Source organism: Eschrichtius robustus, chromosome X (assembly GCF_028021215.1).
Source record: "Eschrichtius robustus isolate mEscRob2 chromosome X, mEscRob2.pri, whole genome shotgun sequence".
NCBI classification, from domain to species: domain Eukaryota; kingdom Metazoa; phylum Chordata; class Mammalia; order Artiodactyla; family Eschrichtiidae; genus Eschrichtius; species Eschrichtius robustus.
In genome coordinates, this window is record NC_090845.1 from 29,236,275 (window position 1) to 29,262,814 (window position 26,540).

Genomic DNA, 26,540 nt, shown 5'->3' on the forward strand with positions numbered 1-26,540 from the left:
CCTTATCTTATGGAACCACATTGCACTATATTATCATCTAATTTGTAGCCTATATTTAAATTTTACCAGTTGCCTTAATCATAATGTCTTTTATAACTGTAACCATATATGTGCATATATATATATATATATTCCCGCCCCCCCCCGCCCCCTGCCGGAACCTAGGGTCATATGTTGCATTTCTTTGTCTTGTGTCTTTCCTTTCCTTTTTTTTTTTAAGTATAGTTGATTTACAATGTTGTGTTAATTTCTGCTGTACAGCAAAGTGATTCAGTTATACGTATATAATATATACATTCTTTTTTTAATATTATTTTCCATTATGGTTTATCATAGGATATTGAATATAGTTCTCTGTGCTATACAGTAGGATCTTGTTGTTTATCTATTCCGTGTATAATAGCTTACAGCTGCTAACCCCAACCTCCCACTCCATTCCTCCCCCAACCTCCTCCCCCTTGGCAACCACAGGTCTGTTCCCTATGTCCGTGAGTCTGTTTCTGTTTCTCAGATAGGTTCCTTTGTGTTGTATTTTAGATTCCACATTTAAGTGATATCATATGGCATTTGTCTTTCTCTTTCTGACTTACTTCACCTAGTATGATAAAGTATAGGTCCATCCATGTGGCTGCAAATGGCACTATTTCATTCTTTTTTTATGGCTGAGTAGTATTCCATTGTATATATGTACCATATCTTCTTTATCCATTCCTCTGTTGATGGACATTTAGGTTGTTTCCATGTCTAGGCTATTGTGAATAGTGCTGCTATGAACAAACACAGGGGTGCATGTATCTTTTTAGATGAGTTTTGCACGGATATATGCCCAGGAGTGGGACTGCTGGATCATGTGGTAATTCTATTTTTAGTTTTCTGAGGAACCTCCATACTGTTCTCCATAGTGGCTGCACCACTTTACATTCCCACCAACACTGTAGGCAGGTTCCCTTTTCTCCACACCCTCTCCAGCATTTGTTATTTGTAGAGTTTTTAATGATGGCCATTCTGACTGGTGTGTGAGGCGATACCTCATTGTAGTTTTGATTTGCATTTCTCTAATAACTAGCGATGTTGAGCATCTTTTCGTGTGCCTGTTGGCCGTTTGTATTTCTTTGGAGAAATGTCTATTTAGGTCTTCTGTCCATTTATCTTTTTTAAAAAAAATTTTTACTGGGGTATAGTTGATCTATAATGTTGTGTTAGTTTCTACTGTACAGCAAAGTGAGTCAGTTATACATATACCTACATATATACCCACTCTTTTTTTAGATTCTTTTCCCATATAGGCCATTACAGAGTACTGAGTAGAGTTCCCTGTGCTATACAGTAGGTCCTTATTAGTTATCTATTTATTTTTTATATATAGTAGTGTGTATGTGTCAGTCCCAATCTTCTTCCCATTTTTCATTTGGGGTTGGTTTTTTGTTGTTGAGTTGTATGAGCTGTTTGTATATTTTGGAAATTAAGCCCTTATTGGTTGCATTATTTGCAAATATTTTCTGCCATTCTGTAGGCTGTCTTTTCATTTTGTTTATGGTTTCCTTTGCTGTGCAAAAGCTTGTAAGTTTGATTAGGTCCCATTTGTTTGTTTTTATTTCTATTGCCTTGGGAGACTGTAGGTCTTGTTTTTTAATCCATTCAGCCACTCCATGTATTGTGACTGGAACATTTAGTCCACTTAAATTTAAAGTAATTTTTGATAGGTATGTACTTACTGCCAGTTAAAAAATTGTTTGCTGGCTGTTTTGTAGTTCCTCTGTGCCTTTCTTCTTGCTCCCTTCCTTTGTGATTGTCTGTAGTGTAATGCTTAGATTTCCTTCTCTCTGTTGCTTGTTTGTGTGTAGGTTTTTGCTTTGTGGTTACCATGAGGCTTAGATAAAACATATTTATAACAATATTTTAAGTTGATAATACCTAAGTTCGAACACATTCTAAAGCTCTACACTTTTACTCTCCTCCCTATGTTTTATGTTTTTGATGCCACAATTTACATATTTTTATCTGTGTGTCTAATTAACAAATTACTTTGGTTATAGTTATTTTTATTACTTTTGTTTTTTAACCTTCATACTGAACATATAAGCAATCAGCCCATCACTCTTACATGATTTGATTATTTTGAATTTAATTATATAATTACCTTTACTTGTGAGACTTCTACTTTCATGTTTTCCTGTTGCTAATTAGCTAGCACCCTTTTGTTTCAGTTTAAAGGAGAAGTCTGGTTTACATTTCTTGTAAGGCTGGTCTAGTGGTGCTGCATTCCTTCAGCTTTTGCTTGTCTGGAAAACTCTTTTTATCTATCTCTCCTTCAATTCTGAAGGACAACTTTGCTGGGATAGAGTCTTCTGGTTGGCAGTTTTGTTTTTTTTTTTTCTTTAAATACTTTGAATATATCATGCAACTCCCTTCTGGCCTGCAAAGTTTCTCTTGAAAAATCTGCTGATGGATTTATGGGGATTCCCTTGGATGTAACAAGTTGTTTTCCTCTTGCTGCTTTTAAGATTTTCTCATTGTCTTTGACAGTTTAATTATAATGTGTGGGAACTGTCCAGGCTTCCTGGATCTGGACGTATGTTCCCTCCCTCAGGTTAAGAAAAGTTTTCTGCTTTCTCTCTCTCTTTCCCTTCTAGGACCCTATATTAGGAATATTTGTCTGCTTGATGGTGTCCAATAAGTTCCTTAAGCTATCTTCTTTATCATTCTTTTAAAAAATTTTATTGAAATATTGTTGATTTTACAATGTTGTTTCAGATGTATAGCAAAGTGATTCACACATATATGTGTGTGTGTGTGTGTATATATATATATATATATATACTTATTTATTTATTTTTACATCTCTTCCATGATAGGTTATTACAAGATATTGAGTAGAGTTCCCTGTGCTATACAGTAAGTCCTTGCTGGTTATCTATCTATCTATTTTATATATAGTAGTGTGTATCTGTTCATCCCACCCACCCCCCCACTGTTCCCCCTTTGGCAACCGTAAGTTTGTTTTCTTTCATTTTTCTTTTTCATCCTATGATTGATGGATGAATTCCACTGCCCTGTTTCTGGGTTCGCTCATCCTGTCTGCTGTTCAACCCTTCTATTGTATTTATTGGTTCAGTTATTGTATCCTTAGCTTTGTTGATTTCTATTTGGTACTTTTCTTATATTTCTCTCTCTCTTCCTTGGAATTCTCCTCTATTTATGCATTGTTTTCCTGACCTTGATGAGCATCTTTTAGGGCTGTTATTTTGAATTCTCTATTTGCAAAATACTTTTATGTCAGTTTCTTTAAGGTCTTTTTTGAGGTTTCATCTTGCTCTGTTCTTTGCAATATATTTCTGTTTTTTCATTTGCCTTGAGCTTTGTGTTGGTTTCTGTGTGTTGGCTATAACAACAGTTACCTCTGCCATCTTGAAGGCGTGCTCTCATGTAGGAGGTGAGCCTTGTTTTTCAACCCTGCCCCTACCTCTTGATCAGCTCTTAAACTTTTGTGATTGTCCACAGAGGCTTCTTTGTTCTTAGTGGCTCTTAGTAGTTAGTTGAGGGTGCGCCCAGACCTGTCAGTGTTCCGATGGGGAGGAATTTCAGTCAGCACTTAGATGCAAGACGATTGGAAGGCTGACCACCACCCCCGCCCCCCCCCCCCCCCCCCCGCCCCCGGCAATAGCTTTTAAAGAATGTAAATAGACCTCTTTCAGGGAAAAAGTGGGAGATGTGAGTTTCTGTATGCCCCCTCTGCACTGAGCTCTGGGGAGATGATGATTGATAGCTATTTAAAAACTGTTTTTTTGGTATGCTACCATTCCATTGAACCTGTGAACATAAACCCTGCTGGCCACCAGAGCACCAGATGATGTGTGCACAAGCCCCTTTACGGGAGATACCAATGACCTGGAGTGAGGCAGCAGAGTGGGAAGATGGCACTGGCCGGCCTGCACGATCTCTAGAGAGTACTGAAGTCAGCCCCTGTATGTGTGTTAAATGAATAAGAAGCCTGCCTCTTCAGGCTGAGGCTTTTGAGTTATAAACAAAGAGGACTGTTTCATGGAAAGACTGGATGGATGCATTCCAGTCTGCTGCCTCTACGCTGTGCACTGGGGGGGGGGGGGGGGGGCGGGCAGGAGGTGGGGTTAGCCTTGGTGAGTCCACGTGAGCCCTTTAAGTAAGTACTGCCTCTTAGTTCCATAGCCTTGTGGATCTCTCTCACGGATGCAAGCCCCACTGACTTCAAAGTTAGTTAGGTGTTTGTGGAGCCCAAACCTTTACTCCTCAGGGAGAAGCTAATAGTTGAGAGTTCTTTCCTGGTTGTGTGTCACCATGCCAGGGATGGGGTTTACAGCAAGACTGTGTCTCAGGCTCTCCTACCTGTTTCTTTTCTTTTAAATTAATTTTTATTGCCATCTAGTTGATTTACGATGTTGTGTTAGGCGTACAGCAAAGTGAATCAGTTATAGATGTATCCATTTTCCCAGATAGGTCATTTTAGAGTATTGAGTAGAGTTCCCTGTGCTATACACTAGGTCCTTATTAGTTAGTTATCTGTATTTTAGTGTGTATGTGTCAATCCCAATTATTTCCTCCCCTGGTAACCGTAAGTTTGTTTTCTACATCTCCTACCCGTTTTGATGGGGGCTTTTTTTCTGTTTGTCCAATGTATATGAGTCACTCAGCTAGTTCCTGAATTTCTTTGAGAGGGAACTGTTACAGGTGTAGTTGTAGATTCCCTGTTTCTGTGAGTGGGGGGGGGGGGGGGAATTCAGGATCTTCTTATGTTGTCATCTTGATTCAGAACCTCAGGCTAAAATTTCCTGTGTGTGTGCACTGTTCCGTATGTACACAAGGTTACATTGTGTGCTTGGCTTTGAAAACAATCAATCATTCAACAAGCATTTTACTGAATGTCTGCTGCATAAAAGGTGATCAAATGGGGAAGACAGTGAGCAAGACTTAGTCCTTGCCTTTAAGGAGGTTAAGTTCTAGGGAGAAGAAACAAAGTCTAATAACTAACTAACTAACTAACTCATTACAGGATATAATAATGTATGATGAAGTTCCCCCAAAAAGACGAAATGAGTGAAAAGGATGGTACATTTCAGGTTAAGAAAACATCGTGCACAGGGTCAGAGATGGCTGACAGCATGGATTAGTGAAACAGCATGATATGATATGTGTGCAGGAGCACTGGGGTCTGCAAATGGAGGCAGGGGATCATGTTTGAAGACAGTGAAAAATTGGGCTCTAGAGGAAGGTGAGAAAAACCTTTGAATTTGAATACCATGCTAAGGAGTATGGACTTGAGGCAAACAGGAGCCATAAAAAAGGGAGAAGAATAGTTAATATACAATCTGAATGTTTGTTAGGGGAATAACTGGATACACGTGGAAGATGGCTTGGAAAGAGAGCCTAAAGACAGAGAAACCAATTAGGAGAGTATTCATATCACATCACGAGGGCTAAATTTGGGCAGAAGCAGCTGAACTGAAGAGTTTTTCTCTTGTTTGTTTGTTTATGCAAAACAACAGACTGGCCTTGATGACCGGAGAGGTGTTGGTGGGGCTTGGCTCAAGAAGGAAGGTAAGTTAAAGGGGTGGTTTTAGAGGTAATGAATATGTTTAGTACCTTGGCTGTGATGATGGTATCATGGGGTATATACATATGTCCAAACTTATCAAGATGTGCACATTTCTTTGTATACCTACATCAAAGCGTAATTGATAAAGGGAAAAAAAGTGTGGAAAATGACTGACTGCCTTTGTACAGTTTAGAAATTCTGGCGGTTGATCGCAAATTTTGGATTGTTGTGTTTTTTTTTTTTTGGTTTTATCCAGAAAATACTCACTCAGGAGAGAGGTCTAGGCTGACAATCTTGAGAAAAGCCTTGAAGCGATGCACTGAGGGGACACATCATCACCTATGCAGTCATGTGGCATCAATACTTAGCCTGAACCCAATCATGAGTAAACAAGCAGGCAATGCAAAGTGAGAAACATTTTACAAAACAACTGGCCTGACCTCTTCTGAAATGTCAGTCTCATGCAAAAATCTGAAGAGGCTAGGGAAGTGTTCGAGACTAAAGCATGACCTTTCATTGGCTCCTGAGTGAGTGTGATTATGTAAGAGAATATCTTTCACCTTGGAAGATAGATGTTGTTGAAGTGTTACTAAGTATGCAACATAATCATTAAAACTATACAGGCACATAAACTATACATGAATATCAATGCAGGATATATAAAGATGTTTGTTAACATACAGCTAAACATAAATAAATAGATGTTACTGTAAATAAATAAATAAAGCAAATGTGGCAAAACGTTGAATTAACTGCAGTTCTGCCCTAAGTTTGAAATTGTTCTAAATAAGAAGCTAAGGAACCTTTAAACACTGTTTAAACGAACAAGTTAATATCTAAAATGTTCTTAAAAAAGAATGATTGATTGATTGGGTAGAAGAAGTTAAGAGAGTCAGAGATAAGCTGTTGGGAAGATACATGGATAGACTTTGTTCATTTCTGACAGAATGTGAGCCTCATCATTAGGACATCGTCCCATTTTAAAGGACGTATAGAATGCACACATGGTACCCAGAGACTTAACCAGTGGTATTTCGTGGTTTGAGGAAACACGCCAACTCCAACTCATTAGCTCACCCAGTATGACTTCACCCCTATTTCTCTTTAAAAAGTCTTGGGGTTATATATTAAAAGAATGCAACTCTCCACCAGAAAATGGTTCAGCAAATCCCAGCCATATCACATCTCAGAGCTTCAAAGCATGAGGATACCCACTGCATTTATTTCAACACCTGTGTGCATCCTGCAAGAAGATGGTCTTTTTTTTTTTCTTCTTTACAGTGAAAAAAAAAAAGTCACCTTTGAATTCAGTCTTTTCATCCAGAGAACAAACTTATTAACAACAGAGCCTATCCATTTTACATTGGCAAGTCATCTCTTAGCCTAACTCGGCCACTGGAGAAAGCACTTCTGTTCTGCCACGATCCTCTCAGCTCCACGGCCTGATGTGGACTTTAATTTGGGTGCTTTCATAGGCACGCTGCCTCGCCTAAATAATTAATGCTTCTAAGCACCCAGGGCTCTGAATCTCACCACTAAAATATGTGACTTCGTTTCACAGGCTTTGCTTGCTTACTTCAGAAAAAGGCAAAATCCTGCAGTAGGCATTAACAACAGAGGTACTAGAACTCAGTTATTTTTGGAATTCATAGACTTTACAAAGGCATATAATATTTTGTCATCTGCTGCGCTGTCACTTACTTACAGTCCCAACAGGCCATTAGCTCGACTCAGATCTCACGTGGAGAAAGAGAATCTGATGCCCTAAATCACTGAGGTGTGGTAAAGCCGGGAAAACAACTCCAAACATTTCCTCTTCCTTCAGAAAAGAAAAGAAATGAAACCTGGCTTTTCTACAAGCTTTGATTTCTCTAATCTCAGTGCCCTCATCCACCTTCGTCAACATCTTGAGGAATCTTCCTCCTTTCCCAGCAACCCTGGCCCCTCCACGATCTGCATGTATGATCAGCAGCGGCTCACTGGGAGGCCACCTCTTAGACATAGGCGTCGCTGGAAAGTGTTTGTTTTACTTTCCACGAGGTCCAACTTGTGAATTTTCCTGACCATGGTCCCCAATCCTCCACCATAAAATGCACTCATACCTTTCCTTTTTGTCCCGTCAATTTGGATTAGGCACTTCACCTCTCTATATTCTACTCTCACGGAAGATCCTAAGTATAAAATGAATTCTTCAACACACCATGGTACCAGGCAACAGAGCTTTAAGTGTGAATCAAGGAGTCACAGGTCTCGTCCTTTCTGTGAGGTAAGAGGGTCAAGTAAACCCAGTTTAGGACCCAGGAAAACACATGAATGCTCAACATCATTAGAGAATCAAAACTACAATGAGATATCATCTCACACCGGTCAGAATGGCCATCGTCAAAAAATCTAGAAACAATAAATGCTGGAGAGGGTGTGGAGGAAAGGGAACCCTCCTGCACTGTTGGGGGGAATGTCAATTGGTACAGCCACTATGGAGAACAGTAGGGGGGTTCCTCAGAAAACTGAAAAGAGAGCTACCATACGACCCAGCAATCCCACTACTGGGCATATACCCTGAGAAAACCAGAATTCAAAAAGAGGCATGTACCCCAATGTTCATTGCAGCTCTGTTTACAATAGCCAGGACGTGGAAGCAACCTAAGTGTCCATCGACAGACGAATGGATAAAGAAGATGTGGCACGTATATACAACGGAATGTTACTCAGCCCTAAAAAGAAACGAAATGGAGTTATCTGTAGTGAGGTGGATGGACCTAGAGTCTGTCATTCAGAGTGAAGTAAGTCAGAAAGAGAAAAACAAATACCGTATGCTAACACATACATATGGAATCTAAGGAAAAAAAAAAAAAAGGTCATGAAGAACCTAGGGGCAAGACGGGAATAAAGACACAGACCTACCAGAGACTGGACTTGAGGATACGGGGAGGGGGAAGGGTAAGCTGGGACGAAGTGAGAGAGTGGCATGGACATATACACACAACCAAACGTAAAACAGATAGCTAGTGGGAAGCAGCCGCGTAGCACAGGGAGATCAGCTCGGTGCTTTGTGACCACCTAGAGGGGTGGGATAGGGAGGGAGACGCAAGAGGGAGGGGATATGGGGACATATGTATACGTATAGCTGATTCACTTTGTTATAAAGCAGAAACTAACACCCCATTGTAAAGCAATTACACTCCAATAAAGATGTTGTTGGAGAGAGGAAGGGGATAGAGCAAGTATTTGTGGCCTTCATAAAACCCCCTATTGTCTAGCCTAGCACAACCAGAAAAACCAGTAAGCAGATGGCTGGCAACCACCTGTCATGGTCCTTTTAACAACGGATTCATTACCCCTGCAAAATGCTTTACTTGTTTTGACCTTTTATTTGCCTCATTAACTCCAGTTTTCTTGGAACCCCGTCCTAGGCCGAGAAGACTACTGAAGAACACCACCAGACCCGGCTGACCATTTCGTCTACAAACTTTTTTATCTCCGCCCTCAGTGTTATACTTGATAATGTTCCAAAAGGGTCTTTCCTTTCCTTTCCTTTCCTCAGGCCACACTCATTTTCAAGATTACCTGACCGTTTGTTTCACTGAAAAGACAGCCATCTCCAACTTCCCTTCTCTTAGCCACTTCTGAGGAAGCATTTTCAGCTAATGCCCTTACAGTGATCCACTGAGCTGTAATTTATTTTCATTTCGATTGAGCCCTTTTCAGCATTTTGACCTGTTGCACTCATCTTCTTCCTTAAACCTATGCCTGCCTATGCCTGCCTGTGTGGCTGAACCACACTGACTCCATTTTTGTCAGCTCCATCTTGGGCACACAGGCCTCCTCCCTCCCCTTTCTGTGTTGACTGAGCTTCAGCCTACTCACTAGGAATGTGCCCAAGCCAGACAAGTCCCCTATCAATCAGCCTTTTACCCTTGCCTTCATCTGATGCGAAAACTGGAAGAATGCCTTTTGCTGACACAGATGGTTAATGGTCATGAGACCACCACCACCACCACCACCCCCCCCCCCTTCCCAGAGGGGAGGAAAAAGCCCCAGTTTCCATCCGTGCATACATGCTTTGGCCCCTTTAAGTCCCCCTCTGTACCCCCTTCGGCGGCAGGGAGTGCAGCTGCAAATGTTTCAGCACGGATGTTTCACCGTCCACCTGATTCTACCCTGTACGTAAGCTACCCATAGTAAACGTCATATTTGTACTTTATGGAGTTGCCTGCTTCGTTTTCTGGTCTTGCTGTTCCTTTTGAATGGAGGATATTATTCAGTAATCCCTATTCAGTAACCTTTCCAACACTACTCCCCACTCCTTCACTACCCCATCACCCAAATGGAGAGGTCTTCCCCGAGGCACTGTATCCAAGCACCTTTGTTATATATTTCTCATCTCACCCCTTTCAGCTATCAATTCTGTGGAGTTCACTCTCAAATCTCTCCAAACTGTCCTTTTACCACCTCCTAAAACAAACAAACAAACACAGTATATTTCCACATTCAAAAGGATCGTCACTATCATCTTCTTCCAACCAAATCCTCTCCCCTCATTTCCTTTCCTTATATTTTCCAGTCAGTCCCCTGGCCTTGGGTACTCTATTTTCAAATAAGTAAGTCCCATAACTTGCTTGGCCTTTGTGATTGCCTCCTAACTAGTCTTTCAACCTATAAAAGTTTTACTTTGGGGCAGCTAAAACTGCCGGAGTACATCTTTTTAGCTATTTCTCACCTGCTAAGTGATTTTTTCAGTGGCTCCCTGACACTGACCACACACCTCTGCCCAATATTCATGTCACTATAATGTGACTCCAACCTTCCTCTGCAGCCTTACTTCCTCCCCCACCCCACCTCCTGCTTGGACCCTATCTATCTAACTGGACCACTGGCTCCTTCCTGCCCTTGGCCCTCATCTCTACATCTTCCGTTATGCTATACCTTCTTCAACATATGCTCAGTTCCTACTCCATCCTTGAAAACCCTTCACAAATATCAATTCGTCGAAAAGCCTTCTCTGATCTCCGAAATGAATGAAACTTTAATACCACGTTGCCTTGTTCTGACTAACTGAATAGCCAGTCCTTTGCGGGCTAGGACTATGTCTTTCATCTTCATACCCCAAAGGCATTTATGACAATCCCTTGTCCAGAACCGATATTAGATAATTTAGCGGATGATTTAAACCTCTGAGCAAACAGTTCACCATTTCCAGACCTTACGAGAGAACAAAATCCAGGAGTAGCTAAGACAGACAGACACTTACCCATGGATTCTGAAGTTTGACTGCCAACCACCCGGAGCAGCATAGGCTGGCTGCTGTCTGACCTCTGAAGAGACGTAGAAGGAGAGGACACCGTTGTGCCATTCACCTTGGCCTCTGCCTGGGGCTGAGGCATCCAAAAGAAAAGAGAATTATTTTTCATAATTAGCACTCAAACAAATATATACCTATTACAGACGCTCAAGACTCAGAAATTACGACTTTTCCTACTTAGAAACCTCCCAAAGATGGTTAAATTTGGGAAATTGCACTGTTGATAAGATCCATGGATACTGTCTGTGTACCTGAATTGTACCCCCTTCTAAGTTTGAAAAACATTACAGCTACTGTGGAATAAGATGATATAGAAAAATCATTAGCCTAAATAACTGAAAGATTTAGAAGGTCATGTGAGAATGGTGAAATCATATGAGACCACACAAATGTAGTGGAGAATTCTTATTTTTGTGAAGTATTAAGGAACACGATGGAGCGACCATATCTCAAAATTTAAAATTGCCAGAAAGCCAAGACTGTGTGCAGGCAGGGCCTCCCACAATGCAATATCCTGCTACATTTTCAATGGAGACTCAAAAAAATTATGTTTTAGGGATTAGCAAAAGAAAAAACCCAAAGGCATACCAGAAAATAAGACTAATTGAAAAAAAAAAAAAAGAGTTCCATTTCAAGAGGTAAAATTTTCACTTTGAGATAACTAGTGGAAACCTTTCGGTATTTTTTTTTCCCCCACGGTGAATTTTAAATCAGTCAAATAAAAGACATTTTTGCAGGAAACAATCTGGAACAACTATAAAATGACATGCTAAGTTTCTCCTCCTCTTCTTACATCCCTTGATATCTAGCGCTTTGCTAGGCACATACTAAGTAATTAACAAATCGATGCTTGTTACAGCTCTGAAAAGGACTCGGAGAGTTCTAGTTGTTAGTTTGAAGAGGGGAAAATGATTTTTTGTAAATATCCCATGTTAGAGAGAGGTGGGTCTCACTTGCTCCAGCAGCTGCCTTAGCCTATGTAACTGGGACTCCAGCTGTTTATTGTGGTCTTCCAGGATTTGCATCCTGGCTTCCAGGCGGCCTTTGTGTTGACGCAGTAGCTTGGCCTCAGCAATGAGCTCAGCATCCCGGGGACTCTGGGGAGAGGTGGGCATCATTTCAGGAGGGGACGGCAGTGGGGATAGGCCTTTATGTTCATGCTGCTGCTTGAGACGATCATATTCTGCTTGCAGATTCCTGTTCGGCATCAAAGAAGTGGAAAAGGAAAAAAAAAAAAAAAAAAACAAGAAAATTGAATATCATCACCAGATTTCTTATAAAATGGCAGAGAGATACATCTGACCACCACCAAACACAATAGCAAGCAAAAGGGAGGCACTTAATGAATGGTTTTTATGACGACGATTTTAGCGATGCTAAAAAAACAAAATAAAATTTGAAGCGTCTGCCCGGAATATGTGAGGGGAGATGCTTTTCAATCTTCTATACTCAAAGCCTTGTGACTACTATGTTTACATAATTAAGCAGCAAAGGAGTTAATCGTTTTGTAAATATTTCCTTATACTGTCATGAGATTATAATTCTTATACCTCTATCAACACTTCGGTTTGCTTAAAAAAATCATCAAATATTTTCAACAGCAATGTGTAAGAACATAATAGTAAGAGTGTACCCATGTACCCACCACAGCGCTTTAATAAATTTAACATTTGCCATATTTTCTTCAAATTTCTTTGAAGAAATAAAATATGACAGTTACAGCTGAAGCTTCCCCACAGATTCTCCTTACTATGGATATCAGTTCCCCGCTCACCAGTGCCCCCAAGGAGATAATGCCATCCTGAGTTCCACGTCCATCATTACCACGAGTGCATCCACAAATACTAGCTTGCTGATATTCGGCTTTTTTTTTACCCTACATAAATGGCCATTTCACGTGATTCAATCTAATAGCATTATTTTGCATGTTCTTAAACTTTATGTTTAAGAACTTTGTTTAAGCATGTACATACCATTCTAAGAGTTGCTTTTTGCCTTCAACACCATTTTGGAGATTTATCCATGTTGATACATACTAGTTCATGATTTTAACGGCTATAAGGTTTACTCTGCTGCTTGAATATGCCAACAGCATTCTCCTCTCAGTGAACATTTAGGTTGTTTCCAACTTGTCACTATTACAAACAGGGACGCAATGAATTTCTGTCTACCTGTCTCCTTGGATACCTGTTTAAGAGATTCTTTACAGGATATATGTAGATGTAAAATTGTTGGGTTCTAGCAACATCTTCAACATTGCTACAGATCACCAAACTGCTCTCCTAAGAGTTTTTATACCAATTTACACTCTCCCACCAGTAGTGAGTGAGATTTTCCATCTGGTCACATCTTCATCAAGTACTTGTTACCAAACATTTACGTTTCGGTTGATGGGTATATTTTAATGAGCACATCTCTGACTACTGGTGAGGCTGAACTTAGTCTGTTTTGGCCGTACCGCGTGGCTTGTGGGATCTTAGTTCCCTGACCAGGGATCGAACCCGTGCCCTTGGCAGTGAAAGCGCAGAGCCCTAACCACTAGACCGTCAGGGAATTCCCCGAGGCTGAACTTCTTTTATGTTAGTTGGCTTTTCATGTTTCCTTACCCATTTCCCTACTGGGTTGTCTTTTTCTTATTCACATTCTGGATATGTTCGAGATGCTTTTCCTTTGCCAGTTAATATGCACAGCAGATATTATCTCCTACACACGTCTTAGCATAGCTGATCTTTAACTTTATTCTTGGCATCTTATTGTACAACAATTTTTAATTTCAAAACACTCCTCCATGTTTTCTGCTTTTGATGTTTTAAGAAAATCTTCCTTACACCTACATTTTAAAGTTTAAAATTTTGTTTTTCACAGTTAGGACTTTACCCAGAATCTTTTATGTTTGGTGTGAACATAAAATCTAATTTTACTATCCCCACATAGATAACTTATTAAGCCAGCCCCATTCGTTGTATAGTCCACCTTTTGTCCACTGATTTCTATGGCATTTATATAATACATCAAGCATCCATAAATACACAAGTGTGCTTCTGAGCCCTCTATTCTCTGCTGTTGGTTTATCTGTATGTCCCTGTGCGATTCCGCACTATGGCTTTAAATACATTGTTGTCTGGTAGGCCATCTCACTCCCACTTTGTTTTGTCTTAAAAATTTTCTTGGCTCTTCAGACCTCTCTGATCATCCCTATGAATGATTTTAGTGTCAAGATTTCATATTTCAGGAAAACCCTTGTTGAAATTCCGGGTTTGAATTACATTGACTGTACAGATTAAAATGGGACCAGCTGACTTTGTGTTATTGAGTCTTCATATCCAGGAATATGGTGAAGCTCTTCAGTTATTCTAGTCTCCTTTTATGTCCATTAACAATGTTCTGGGACTTCTCTGGTGGTGCAGTGGTTTAGGAGTCTGCCTACCAATGCAGGGGACACGGGTTCGAGCCCTGGTCCGGGAAGATCCCCCATGCCGTGGAGCAACTAAGCCCGTGCGCCACAACTACTGAGCCCACGTGCCACGACTACTGAAGCCTGCGTCCCTAGAGCCTGTGCTCTGCAACGAGAAGCCACCGCAATGAGAAGCCTGCACGCTGCGACGAAGAGTAGCCCCTGCTTGCCGCAACTAGAGAAAGCCCATGCGCAGCAATGAAGACCCAACACGGCCAAAATTAAATTATTGAATTAAAAAAGACAAAAACAAAAACAAAACAATGTTCTGTAACTTCCTGTGTTTTTCCTCTAGCTTTTAGGTTGAATGCTTAAATCATTTTTCTTATTTTTATGTTTTTTAATAAATACACACAGGGGTATAGATTTCCTTCTTGCTTTAGAATTGCTGAGAATACAATTCCAACGGAGGACACCTGTTATTTGATACCCAGCAAATGAGCAGAACTCTTGATATCTTTCTTCCAGTTACAAAGAATACCAAAATAAGATGACAGATTTCTGCCGTTCACAGATGTATTTCATCGGGTTAGAGAATGTCCTACCCACAAATGTGGGAGATGTCTATCTATGAGAAAAGACGTGAGAGGCAAGTGGTGAGCAGGCAAGAAGAGTTTTCCCACCGTCCCTCAGGGGATGGCACGTCTTCCGAAATGCCTAGTTTCAAAATGCTGGATCTCTGCACCGAAGATGATTTTATTTCAATCCAATCTATTTTTTTTTTTTTTTTTGGTTTGTTTTTGTTTAAAGCTCTACCCTGTACCTAACGTTACAAGTTTTCTAGGAATTTGTTTAAAGTCGTACAGGAAAATCAATCTATGATCTTTTTCATTTACAGGAATATAGTATCCTATCTGTATTGACTGAAATCCTATCTGCTATCAATCTTCAAGGAGAGTTATATGTGCAGTTTGTTTCATAGCCATCTGCTTTGACAAAGCAGTAATAAGAAGAAATTCATCAAAATAAGTTTACCCTCAGCCAGATTCTACACATAGGCCCTCTGGGTGTGAACCACCATAAGTAGTTGTTCACATTAATTAAATCCAATTTCTGGCTGCTTAATTGACAATCATCGAAATATTTCCGTGAACCTGAAGCAGCATCCAAGGTTCACAAGGTTTCATTTGATAGGAATTATCTTCTATTTTTTTCCCTTGAAGTGTTCGCTAAAAGAAATCCACCTTCATTGAAATGTCCCAGTTGATAACACCTTTTTATGTAGAATCCTATTCAAGACTTTTCTTTCTACCAGAGTGGGTCATCCACGATGTGCTTTTTGAAAACATTGGTTTTAGACATGGACTTCAGGACAGTACAACAAACGATTACTATCCTCCCACTTACTTTTCACAAAGTTACTGACAGGAGACCACCTTTTCCAGAGACGTCTTTCTCTGGGTCTAGTTTTCCACAGAGCTCTCCTTTACTGAGTTAGTTATAAGTGCCCTTGTTCAGAAACCATGGTTTAATACATACAAGACACTGCACTTCTGTTTTTTATGCTTTCCACTGAAAAACAGAAAAAGCTCATTTGAATCAGCCAGGGCTTCCCAAAGCTGAGCTGTAAAGAATACCAATTGCTCTACATAGGCCTTTCTTGCCTTCCCAGATGTTTGAAATTTCTCTCGAGAGACCATTTCCTTAAAGACCCACATCATTCTTCAGTTTTTGGAAGATTCTAGGCTCTTATTGCTTCAAATATCGCTTCTCTGCCGTTTCCTGCATTCTCTCTTCTGAAACTTGTACTAGGTATATTTTAGAGTCTTGTGGTCAATTCCCCATCTTTCTTTAATTGCTTGTTTATATTTATCTGTTTTTCTTAGTGCTGTGTATAGTAAAGTCCTCAGAATCATCTTTTCAATTCCTTATCCTCTCTGACTGGGTCCAGCCTAGAATTTACCCTGTCTATTGAGATCAGTAGCTTCAGTGATGATAGTTTTCAATGTCCAAAGATGTCTTTTTCAGATCCATCTGTTCTTCATCAATTTCTGTTTCTTAATTTGTTACTTTAATAAATGGTATTTCCTTACTTATGTCTTTGAGCATCTTAAATGTACTTACAATCTTTGTTGTACTGTCTTATCATTTTATTTTCATCTAGGCTTAAATTCATCATTTGATGGTCAGTTTGCAGGGGCTATCTCAAGTCTGCGTGTGTTTTGGATTTTGGTTTGGAGACATTTTGAAAGGGATAGGGTGTGTTTTCTGCTATATTTCGTGTTGGAGTGTTTTCCATTCTATTTCTCTCTCCTTCTGAACTGACTGTTCTCTGTCATGTGGTTTTATGGCTGCTTCCACTCAGGCAGCAGGGTCTCAGGGCCTCTAGTCTAGGGCTAGGTCTTACATTGGTAGTTTGAAGACCCTACATTGAGTCATTTCATCACCAGGCAGCATGGTTCAGGTCCTGGCTTCAAGGCTGTAATGCTCCCCTTCTCAACCATACTTCTCACTTCTTCCCTAGGTTCTATGCATTAGGTCCATGGCTACATGTAAGCTGTAGTCCCCTGCTGCAGTCCAAATTGTTCTCTTTTTCATCTTCCTTTGAAATATAAGTGAGTATGTGTCTGTCTCTCTCCAGGTGTGTTTTGGCAGGACCCTGATTTCAGATCTGGCTCTGAGCCCTGACCTGGTGAGGAGAATTTTAATTCCTGTTATTCCAACAGGAGTTTGAAAGTCCACTGACCAGCGTGTGAGCCCCACACACTGCTCACCACGTCCTGCACTCCCCCTCCCCGCAACTCCCCATTTCTGGTCCACAGAAATGTTCACCTTGTTTTCAAGCCCAGCTATGGCTTTTTAATTTTTTTCACTCCATATATTACCTACCACTGCACAAACGGTAGGAGAAGAAGATGCCTTAAAGCAAAAGCTAACGTTATCTTAATCAGAAACCTACCAGGACACGTTGATTTTGTAAATGTACGGTCAAGGTTCCCACAGTACTCGTTCAAATCTAAATTAACCAGAACAGGGTTCAGTGAACCAAACAAGTGACTTCCCCTAAACAAATATGTGGCATACATAAAACTTCTATTGAGCTCAATAACAAACTTATTTTGAGGGAATGGTTTTTTCTCCTGAAGCTCTGAGGCAGGACAAGCTGTCATGCCAAAGGTTCGAAAAGCCAGAAATAGCACCCAAAATAGCTCAAAAGGAGGTATCTTGGCCAGAAACCAAGTAAAACACAAAGTTCTTTGACTTGAGTCTAAATTCTCTTTTACAGGTATTTATAAATTTTGATGAAGATTACCAAGAAAAATTGATGTTCAAAGAGTTGAATTAGGGCTTCCCTGGTGACACAGTGGTTAAGAATCCACCTGCCATTGCAGGGGACACAGGTTTGAGCCCTGGTCCGGAAATATCCCCCATGCCGCAAAGCAACTAAGCCCGTGCGCCACAACTACTGAGCCTGCGCTCTACAGCCCCCAGCCACAACTACTGAAGCCCATGTGCCACAACTACTGAAGCCCGTGCACCTAGAGCCCGTGCTCCGCAACAAGAGAAGCCACTGCAATAAGAAGCCTGCGCACCGCAACGAAGAGTAGCCCCCGCTCGCTGCAACTAGAGAAAGCCCGCGCACAGCAACAAAGACCCAACACAGCCAAAAATAAATAAAATTAATTTTAAAAAAAAGCTTTAAACAAAAAAAGAGTTGAATTAGAGATAACTTTTACTAAACATTTCCTAATAAATGTCATGGTTACAGAGCAGTGTTAGGGGTTGGGAAATGAAGCCAGTTAGCCCTTATGAACTAAGTCATTTTCTTAAATTTAAAAACTTCTGTGCCAGTACCTTTTAAAGTACATCATAATGCTGGATTTTTTTGGATGCAGTATTTATAAAGCACATAGGGGATATCATTCCCATAAAAGATCAGTGAGATACCACTGTTCCAAGGTGAGTCATTTTAAACCTTAACCGCAAGTACACAATCTGCTCATTTTAACAGTTGCCTGTCAATTTATATTGTTTGTTACCGATGTATATTTTGCTTTTCTTGAAGTTATACATGTACATTTTACCCCTATTGATTCTCTAATTGTTACCTGGTATTTGTGGAGTCATTTCAATATAGATGAATATATGTCAGGGATCAGACAATGACTCCACAGAGAATCTGTTTAGGTTCTTGATTATCTTGTAAATTATATTTCTCTGGTAGCTCCCTAAAGAACACTAATTCAAATCCACTTCACATGGTTTCTGTCACCACAATTTCTTCCTGCAGCCAGTCTTGCTAAAAAAAAAAAAAAAAAAAAAAAAAAAGTCTCCCATCCATTATTAATTTCTTATTCTCCATAGAGCTTAAAAAAAATCCCTCCAGGGCTTCCCTGGTGGCGCAGTGGTTGAGAATCTGCCTGCTAATGCAGGGGACACGGGTTCGAGCCCTGGTCTGGGAAGATCCCACGTGCCGCGGAGCAACTGGGCCCGTGAGCCACAACTACTGAGCCTGCGCGTCTGGAGCCCGTGCTCCGCAACAAGAGAGGCCGCGATACTGAGAGGCCCGCGCACCGCAATGAAGAGTGGCCCCCACTTGCCACAACTAGAGAAAGCCCTAGCACAGAAACGAAGACCCAACACAGCCAAAAATAAAATAAATAATTAAAAAAAAAAAAAAGAGCAACTCTTCATCTTTAAAAAAAAAAAAAAATCCCTCCATTCTACAACTATGTAGCTGTATCTGATTAATTTTATGTCATCATGTGTATAAATGTGGTTGTCCAGATACAAATTTACATTAAAAATTTTTTCCTAACTAGCTAATGGATATAAGAAACAAATCAAAAAAGAAAAAAAGAGAGAGAGAAATCAAATTGGCTTTACCTCTACCTGCTGAAAACATGAAAGCACCTGGTCCCTCTAGCAATCATAACAAGCTACATGCTAGTTATAATAAAGAACATTACAACAATCTTTGTGTAATTTCTATTAATTTACTGATGTCAACCAAGTGTTTTCAATGTAGGTCGTGTACTCTTTAAATGGAACTTCCGTACCGTGTGTAATTATGTAACTGTTTGAAGATCACTTTCCAGTGGTCACTGTCTTAACAAGTCTTATACATTAAACTGTATATCAAAGCATGAGCACACACAGGATCCATTTCATAAAGTGGGAACAACTACAAAGGTCTGCATCTAAGAAGATTAGGCCCAGAGAAATCTAGCTTTACCCTCATACAGTGTTAAAAGCAGCTAAATCATATCCACCAATCTGGATTCAGGCAAATGTAGTAAATCACACAGAACTATTACAGCAACTATAAATCTAGCAAATTAGCAGTTTCTAAAAAAAAAAAAAGGGAAAGACAAATTTCGCAGGCGTGAGGTATTTTAAAAACTGGAAATTGCACAGAGCCTTTTTCAATTATAATTAAAATATTTAAAGCTATACTGTAAAATTTTATCAAACACAAAGTCAAAAATACCCCTAAACTAGATGGAAAGAGACATTAATATGCCTTGGCACTACCAGTGTTAATTATGGAGCCGCTCACAGGGTGGGAAGTAAAAATATGCATATTTTAGGTCTGCCTTAAGCAAAACTGTAAAAATGGCAGGAACCCCCAGGCTCTTATTTCTAATCCTCTTCTCTTAACATTGTCCCCTTGTAATGCATGTAGAGCTCTTAATTTCCAACCCCTTTCCTACTGAATAGACCTTACTGGGATTTTATAATGTACCATTTCTTCCAGTGATATCTGCATTTAAAAGCGATGTTGAAGCGGGACTTCCCTGGTGGCGCAGTGATTAAGAATCCGCCTGCCAATGCAGGGGACACAGGTTCGATCCCGCTCCGGAAAGATTCCACATGCGGCGGAGCACCTAAGCCGTTACGCCACAGCTACTGAAGCCCGCACGCCTAGAACCAGTGCTCCACAGCAAGAGAAGCCGCCGCAACTAGAGAAAGCCCACGCGCAGCAACAAAGACCCAACGCAGCCAAAAAATAATAAATAAATAAATAAATAAATAAATACCTTTATTTAAAAAAAGCAATGTTGAAGCAAGTAAAGAAAAATAAGATAATTTTTTTTGGACACATTGCCTTTTTGCTGCCTTTTATCACCCATGGCTGAGGCGGAAATTGGAACAGGGTTTGAGAGCATGGTTCTGGAGTTAGAAAGACCTTGATTCACAGCCAGGCTCTGCCAGCTGCTGAGGCGGGGCAACTGACCTAAGCACTCACCCCACCAGGAGGTTCAGTGAGCCAGTGCAGTCTACATTCTCTATGTACAACTTTGTTAGAACCAGACCCAGCCCATTCTAAGTGTTCATAATTATTATGACTTCTTTCTCTATATTGTGTACTCTTTGGATTTGGAACCTCAGGTGTGCTGAAAGCTTCTTACCAAAGGAAAACACTTAAATTGTCTGAAATAAAAGCAATCTAGTAACACCCACTGAACTTGGCAGAATATATATATATATATATAGAGAGAGAGAGAGAGCGCGAGAGAGCGTGAGCGCTTAGAAACTGATTCACCGTTTGCTCTCTTTAATTCTTGCCCCCCCCCCCTCCCCAGTCATGATTGTAGCTACCCCAGAATCTGGGAATTGTTGTATATTTTCCATCATCTGTGCTATAGTAAAGTGTATCACAGCTGAGCATCTGGGCAAAATGAAATGACTGAGCTAAGATCACTAGGATGAGATTTCCTTAGATTTCACCAAATCTGCTGGGCATGTGACAGAATTATAAAATTTTGTCCATAGGTTACTGCTGTAATAAACTGTTCAGACCAAGTCTACAGGGTTAATGTACTTAGATATACTCTATTCTCAGGATTTGCCCTTGACATAGTGATCTATATCTTGCTTGAGCTCCATGAGACAGAACCTGACAGTATTAATTGGCTTTAGTTTTTTTTTTTAATCTTCAATGAGTGAGATATTTTTTCACAAATTCCTGATCAAGGACTAACACAGTATTGTCCAAGAATAAATGTATTAATCAAAAGTTCAACACAAGAAGTGAAGAATTCATTAAAAAAATCCTGTTATACCTGGAAATAAAGCAGACAAACAAAACCCAAGACAAATATGACCGTGACTAGTCTTAACCATACAAAAAGCATACTAGGATTGGAAAGCTTTTAGAAGTGAGGAAGTCTAGTGTCCAGGAATAGTACCATTGGGAAAAGTGTGTTTCAATTTTCAGACAAATACAGTAAAATATTAAACTTTCATTGTTTGTGGTCAGCAAAAATCTGTAACAGTCTCTAGGAGAATCATAATTTTAGGCTTTGTGTGTCCTGGCTTGAATCCCTCACGAGTAGTTAAGACTTGGCCTTAAATTCTCCCAGTAAATTTATCTTGATGGCCTATTTTTCACTTCCTGGCATGCACTGCTATATACTCTTGCCATATTTGATCCTACGGTCTCCTCTATTACAATGACAGAAACTACAGAATCATTTCTTTAAAGTAGGTCCCAGTACTCGTGCACAAATGTTCATGGCAGAATTATCCATAATAGCCATTAAGTGGAAACAACTCAAATGTCCATCAACTGCCAAATGAATGTTTTAAAATGTGGTATTTCTATATGATAGAGTATCATTCAGTAATGAAAAAGAACGAAGTACTAATACATGCTACAACGTAGGTGTCCCTTTAAAATATTATGCTACGTGAAAGAAGCCAGTTACAAAAGACCATGTATTGTGTTATTCCATTTATATGAAATGTCCAGAATAAGCAAATCCATATAGACAAAGAAGATTAGTGACTGTCTGGGGCTGGGGTGCGGTTGTTTTGGAAGAAATGGAGAGTGATTGAAAATGGGTATGGGGTTTCTTTTTGGGGTGAGGAAATTGTTCTAAAATTGCTTATGTGACGATGGTTGCACAACTCTGTGAATATACTAATAACCAGTGACATAGACACTTTAAATGGGTTAATTTTATGGTATGTGAATTATATCTTGATAAAGCTCTTATAAAAAATAAGTTCTAAATTCAAAATATTATTTCTCACAGCACAAAAGATTACTTCCCCAATGAAGTCAATAATTTTCTAATGCTCTCTCCTACTATGGAGGAATCACGTTTAACCCGTGTACATAAGAGAAAGATGGTGTGTATATGCCCGCAGAATTATGTATGCAGACACTTCTCAGTATTTTCAGACAATGAATTTAAAAGAGAGCCCCCAAAAAAGCCCAGGAAATGTTCAAGTCTGGGTTAACCTAAACAACTTCAGTGTTTTCAGTCCAGTGGAAAATGATATAAAAGACAACCCACAGAGTGGGAGAAAATATTTGCAAACAAAGCAACCAACAAGGGATTAATCTCCAAAATATACAAACAGCTCATGCAGCTCTATGTCAAAAAAACAAACAACCCAATCAAAAAATGGGCAGAAGTTCTAAACAGACATTTCTCCAAAGAAGACATACAGATGGCCAAAAAGCACATGAAAAGATGCTCAACATCACTAATTATCAGAGAAATGCAAATCAAAACTACAGTGAGGTACTGCCTCACACCAGTCATAATGGCCATCATTAAAAACTCCATAGACAATAAATGCTGGAGAGGGTGTGGAGAAAAGGGAACCCTTCTACGTTGTTGGTGGGAATGTTAATTGGTGCAGCCATTATGGAGAACAGTATGGAGGTTCCTTATAAAACTAAAAATAGAACTACCATATGGTCCACAGCAATCCCTCTCCTGGGCTTATATCCAGAGAAAACCATACTTCAAAAAGATACATGCACCCCAATGTTCACTGCAGCACTATTTACAATAGCCAAGACATGGAAGCAACCTAAATGTCCATCGACGGATGAATGGATAAAAAAGATGTGGTACTTATATACAATGCAATATTACTCGCCATAAAAAGGAATGAAATTGGGTCATTTGTAGAGACATGGATGGACCTAGAGTCTGTCATGCAGAGTGAAGCAAGTCGGACAGAGAAAGACAAATACCATATGACATCGCTTATATATAGAATCTGAAATAAATGATACAAATGAACTTACTTACAAAACAGAAATAGAGTCACAGATGTAGAAAAACCAGAAATCTGGCAGGGAACAAGAAAACTCCAAAGGACATTTATCCATTAATTGAATCAACATGTAAAGTCTACACCAGCACTAGAGAGAGAAACATAATGCGAGACACAGTCCCTTACCCTTCAAGAGCTCACCTTCTAGTGTGTGGGATATTGTTTAGTTCCATGGTGACAAGCCTTACACTAATGCAAAAGGACTGGGAATTATGCTCATTGTTTAAGCTAAGAATATAGGTTATTTCTATCTTTGAAATAATCACTTTGATTTACTAGGAAATTACAGGAAAAGGATCATATGGGTTTACTTATAAATTGTAGATAGCAGACAGAGTGGTACCAAAAGGTAACCCAGAATCTGGAGATACAGAAAAAGGTCAACTTTAATCATCCACATAGCAGGAAAAAAAAAAAGGGTTTGGTCATCTGCAGAAGTCATCCATTTACATAAGTAATACAAACCAGGAAACCATTTCTAACTGGGCTACTGGTGGAGAACTGGGCACAGCCAGTTACAATCAAGTACACCAGGAGGTCCTTGGTCTTCTTTCCACATGTGTTCTCTTCCTAAGAGGACCCTGTCCTCTCCCTAGGCTTCCACCTCCTCTACACCCATGACCCGACCTCCCCAACCCATCACTCCTCAGTCAAGGCTTCTCTTCTAGACTCCAGACCTGTCTTTTCAACAGTCTCCTGGATGTCTCCATTAGCCATGGGTTCTGTGAACTTAAACTTGCTAAGTACCAAGCCACACAAGGTTGATAGATTCATCACTGATCCTTCCCCTAACATTTCAGTGCCAGAAAAGGAATCAGCTTCCTCAAGAAGCATTACACAGGACCATACACTAGCTACACATCTTCAAAATGTATACCTTAATCTGTCACTGAGATGACTGTTACAGCTGCCTTCCTGCTAATATCTTCCCATGTGTTGGTAACACACTTCTATATCACAACCCAGGAGAGGCCTCAAGTAACAACTGGCCTTCGCATCTAACAGCTTAGGAAGCAAAATCCAACAGTAATTGTTACAGAAGCAAAAGTTCCTGTCTTCGGTAGACATCCATCGAAATTCAATCATCAGTTAACAATTAAGAGCTCCATATAGCAAATTAATTTTGTCAAGTTATTGGTGGAAATGCTTTTTTGTGGTTTGATTGGAAAGCCAGGTCACTCACAGTGGGATGTTCCACAAAAAGACCTCATAGAATTATCTATTCTTACGGGAGGTGATTTAATACCTATCTTTGAATTTTTCAGACTAAATCATCTTGGTCTCTGGGGTTGTAGGGCTTTACTACTGGAGAAAATCAGAAGTTACTTTTGTGAGAAAAATCCAGGTTTCATTTTCAGAGACATTAGTACAGACTTGTATTTCTTACCAAAGTGAGTTCCACAGAAAACTACAACTGGGCTGAGGTCAAGTATGTGTAACCAACATTGGGTTAAACAAAGCTAATCATGTTTCTTTACTTCTGGACTCTTCAATGCAAACGCAAATTAATCAACACTTTCCAGTACAAGCACTTCCAAAGTTTATCTGTCCTTAAAATCAGTCTTTTTAGAGTATCTTAGAGGTATTCTATAGAACACATTTTGGGCAATAGTGACCTTTATCCATGGAGAACTGTCATCATTTCTTTGGTCTTTAATGGCAAACTTTCTACAATTATCAAAAAGGCCACTAGAAACAGCCACATAAAATTTCCTTCAGTCTTTGTTATAAAAATATTGATAAGGAGACTAGCCAGTAAATCACACCAAGCATTAACACTGTTTAAGAGTCCAGGAATGCCTGAGTTTGAATCCAGGCCCTATTCCTTGCTAGCCGTGTGACGTGTCCTTCATACTCTGTGTCATGGAGTCTTTATTTGGGAAACAGCCTCTCCTTCATAGGGTTGTTGTGGGGATTGAATAGGATCTTACCTATACTCAGAACAGTTTTGGTCCACAGCAAGCACTCAAATGACAGCTATTTGTTTTTGCTGTTACTGTTATTTAGAACCAGGAAAACTACGCGGTTTCCTTAGAAAGTTTCACGCTTCTTTCATCCAATATTGAGAGATAGATAAATCATTGTTTCCTCTTATTCCCCCTGCCTGCAGGGAACCTCAAACTAAATTTGAAGTTCAATTATATCAACTAAGCTAATCCCCACTATATTCATTGATTTACTATTTCTACTACAGGAATCTTCCTATTTTTTTTAAGTCCTTTTTGGAAAGTGAATACATAAAATCAATGTAGGAAATTTCCACTTGAATCTCCTTGGGCAAACAGAACTCAGTATGCGCAATACATAGTTCTTTTTCTCTATCCATTGACCTTGGCCAATCAGTAGCTTTTCTTGTGTGTGCTATGTTGTTGTTGATATTGTTTTTTAATGACCATTTCCCAGTTCCCTGATAAAAAATTTCATACCACCCAATTCCTCCCTCTCCCATCTCCCCTGGCCTCATTCATCCAGCGACTTGCCATTTCTCTATCCCTTCTTCACTTGCCTAAGAGATCCTTAGTTAAGAACCTGGCCATGTTTCAATGAACTGTTGCATTATCCTTCTACCAATCTCCATGGCTTTAGCTCCCTGCTTACGATTATTTTGCTAAATCTTCTCCTCCTCACAAAGCCTTCACTGTTCAACTGCTTATAGGATACAATCCAAACTCCTTTGTCTGACATGTAAAGCCCTTTAAACAGTGGTCTCCACCTACCATTCCACTACTCTCTTGTTCTCTTCATCCTGTGCTCTGGCCACACATAACTCACTGCCCCAACAGTCTGCAAAGCTCATCCTTACGCCCTCTCTCAGCCTGGAAAACTCCTATTCAGCCTTTATGTTCACCTCCCTTTGTGAAAGACTCCCCAAGCCCTCTGACAGAATTAGTCATTTACCTCTGTGCCCTCAGAGCACTTGTAGCACTGGGTTATAATTAGTTGTTTATATTTTAATGTCTTTTTATTAAAGTTTGAGCCCCATGAGGGTAAGAACCAAGGCTTATTCCTTTTTTGTAGTCCTGTTTGAAAAACACATTTAGCATTCACTAACTATCTGTTGAATTGAGTGGAATGATATCCTCAGGCCTGGAAAGTAACTAAAGAAAGTTAAGACTACAGTCAGTTCTACTGTAGCAGGATGGTCTGGTAACAAAAGCCAAAAGAAGGATGAGGGTCTTCATGGAGGATCTAAA

At 39.9% G+C, this 26,540-nt stretch overlaps 1 protein-coding gene across 6 annotated transcripts in view; it reads right to left on the reverse strand.

The window, feature by feature from the left end:
* Positions 1-26,540, reverse strand: part of DMD (dystrophin) — a 1,739,631-nt gene that overhangs the window by 23,210 nt on the left and 1,689,881 nt on the right. For all 6 annotated transcript variants that reach the window (XM_068533306.1, XM_068533307.1, XM_068533305.1 and 3 more), the window contains 2 exons: positions 11,825-12,068; positions 10,821-10,944 (listed from right to left, as the gene is read on the reverse strand). In XM_068533306.1, coding sequence (XP_068389407.1) covers positions 10,821-10,944; positions 11,825-12,068 — 368 coding nt within the window. The remainder of the gene's footprint in view (positions 1-10,820; positions 10,945-11,824; positions 12,069-26,540) is intronic.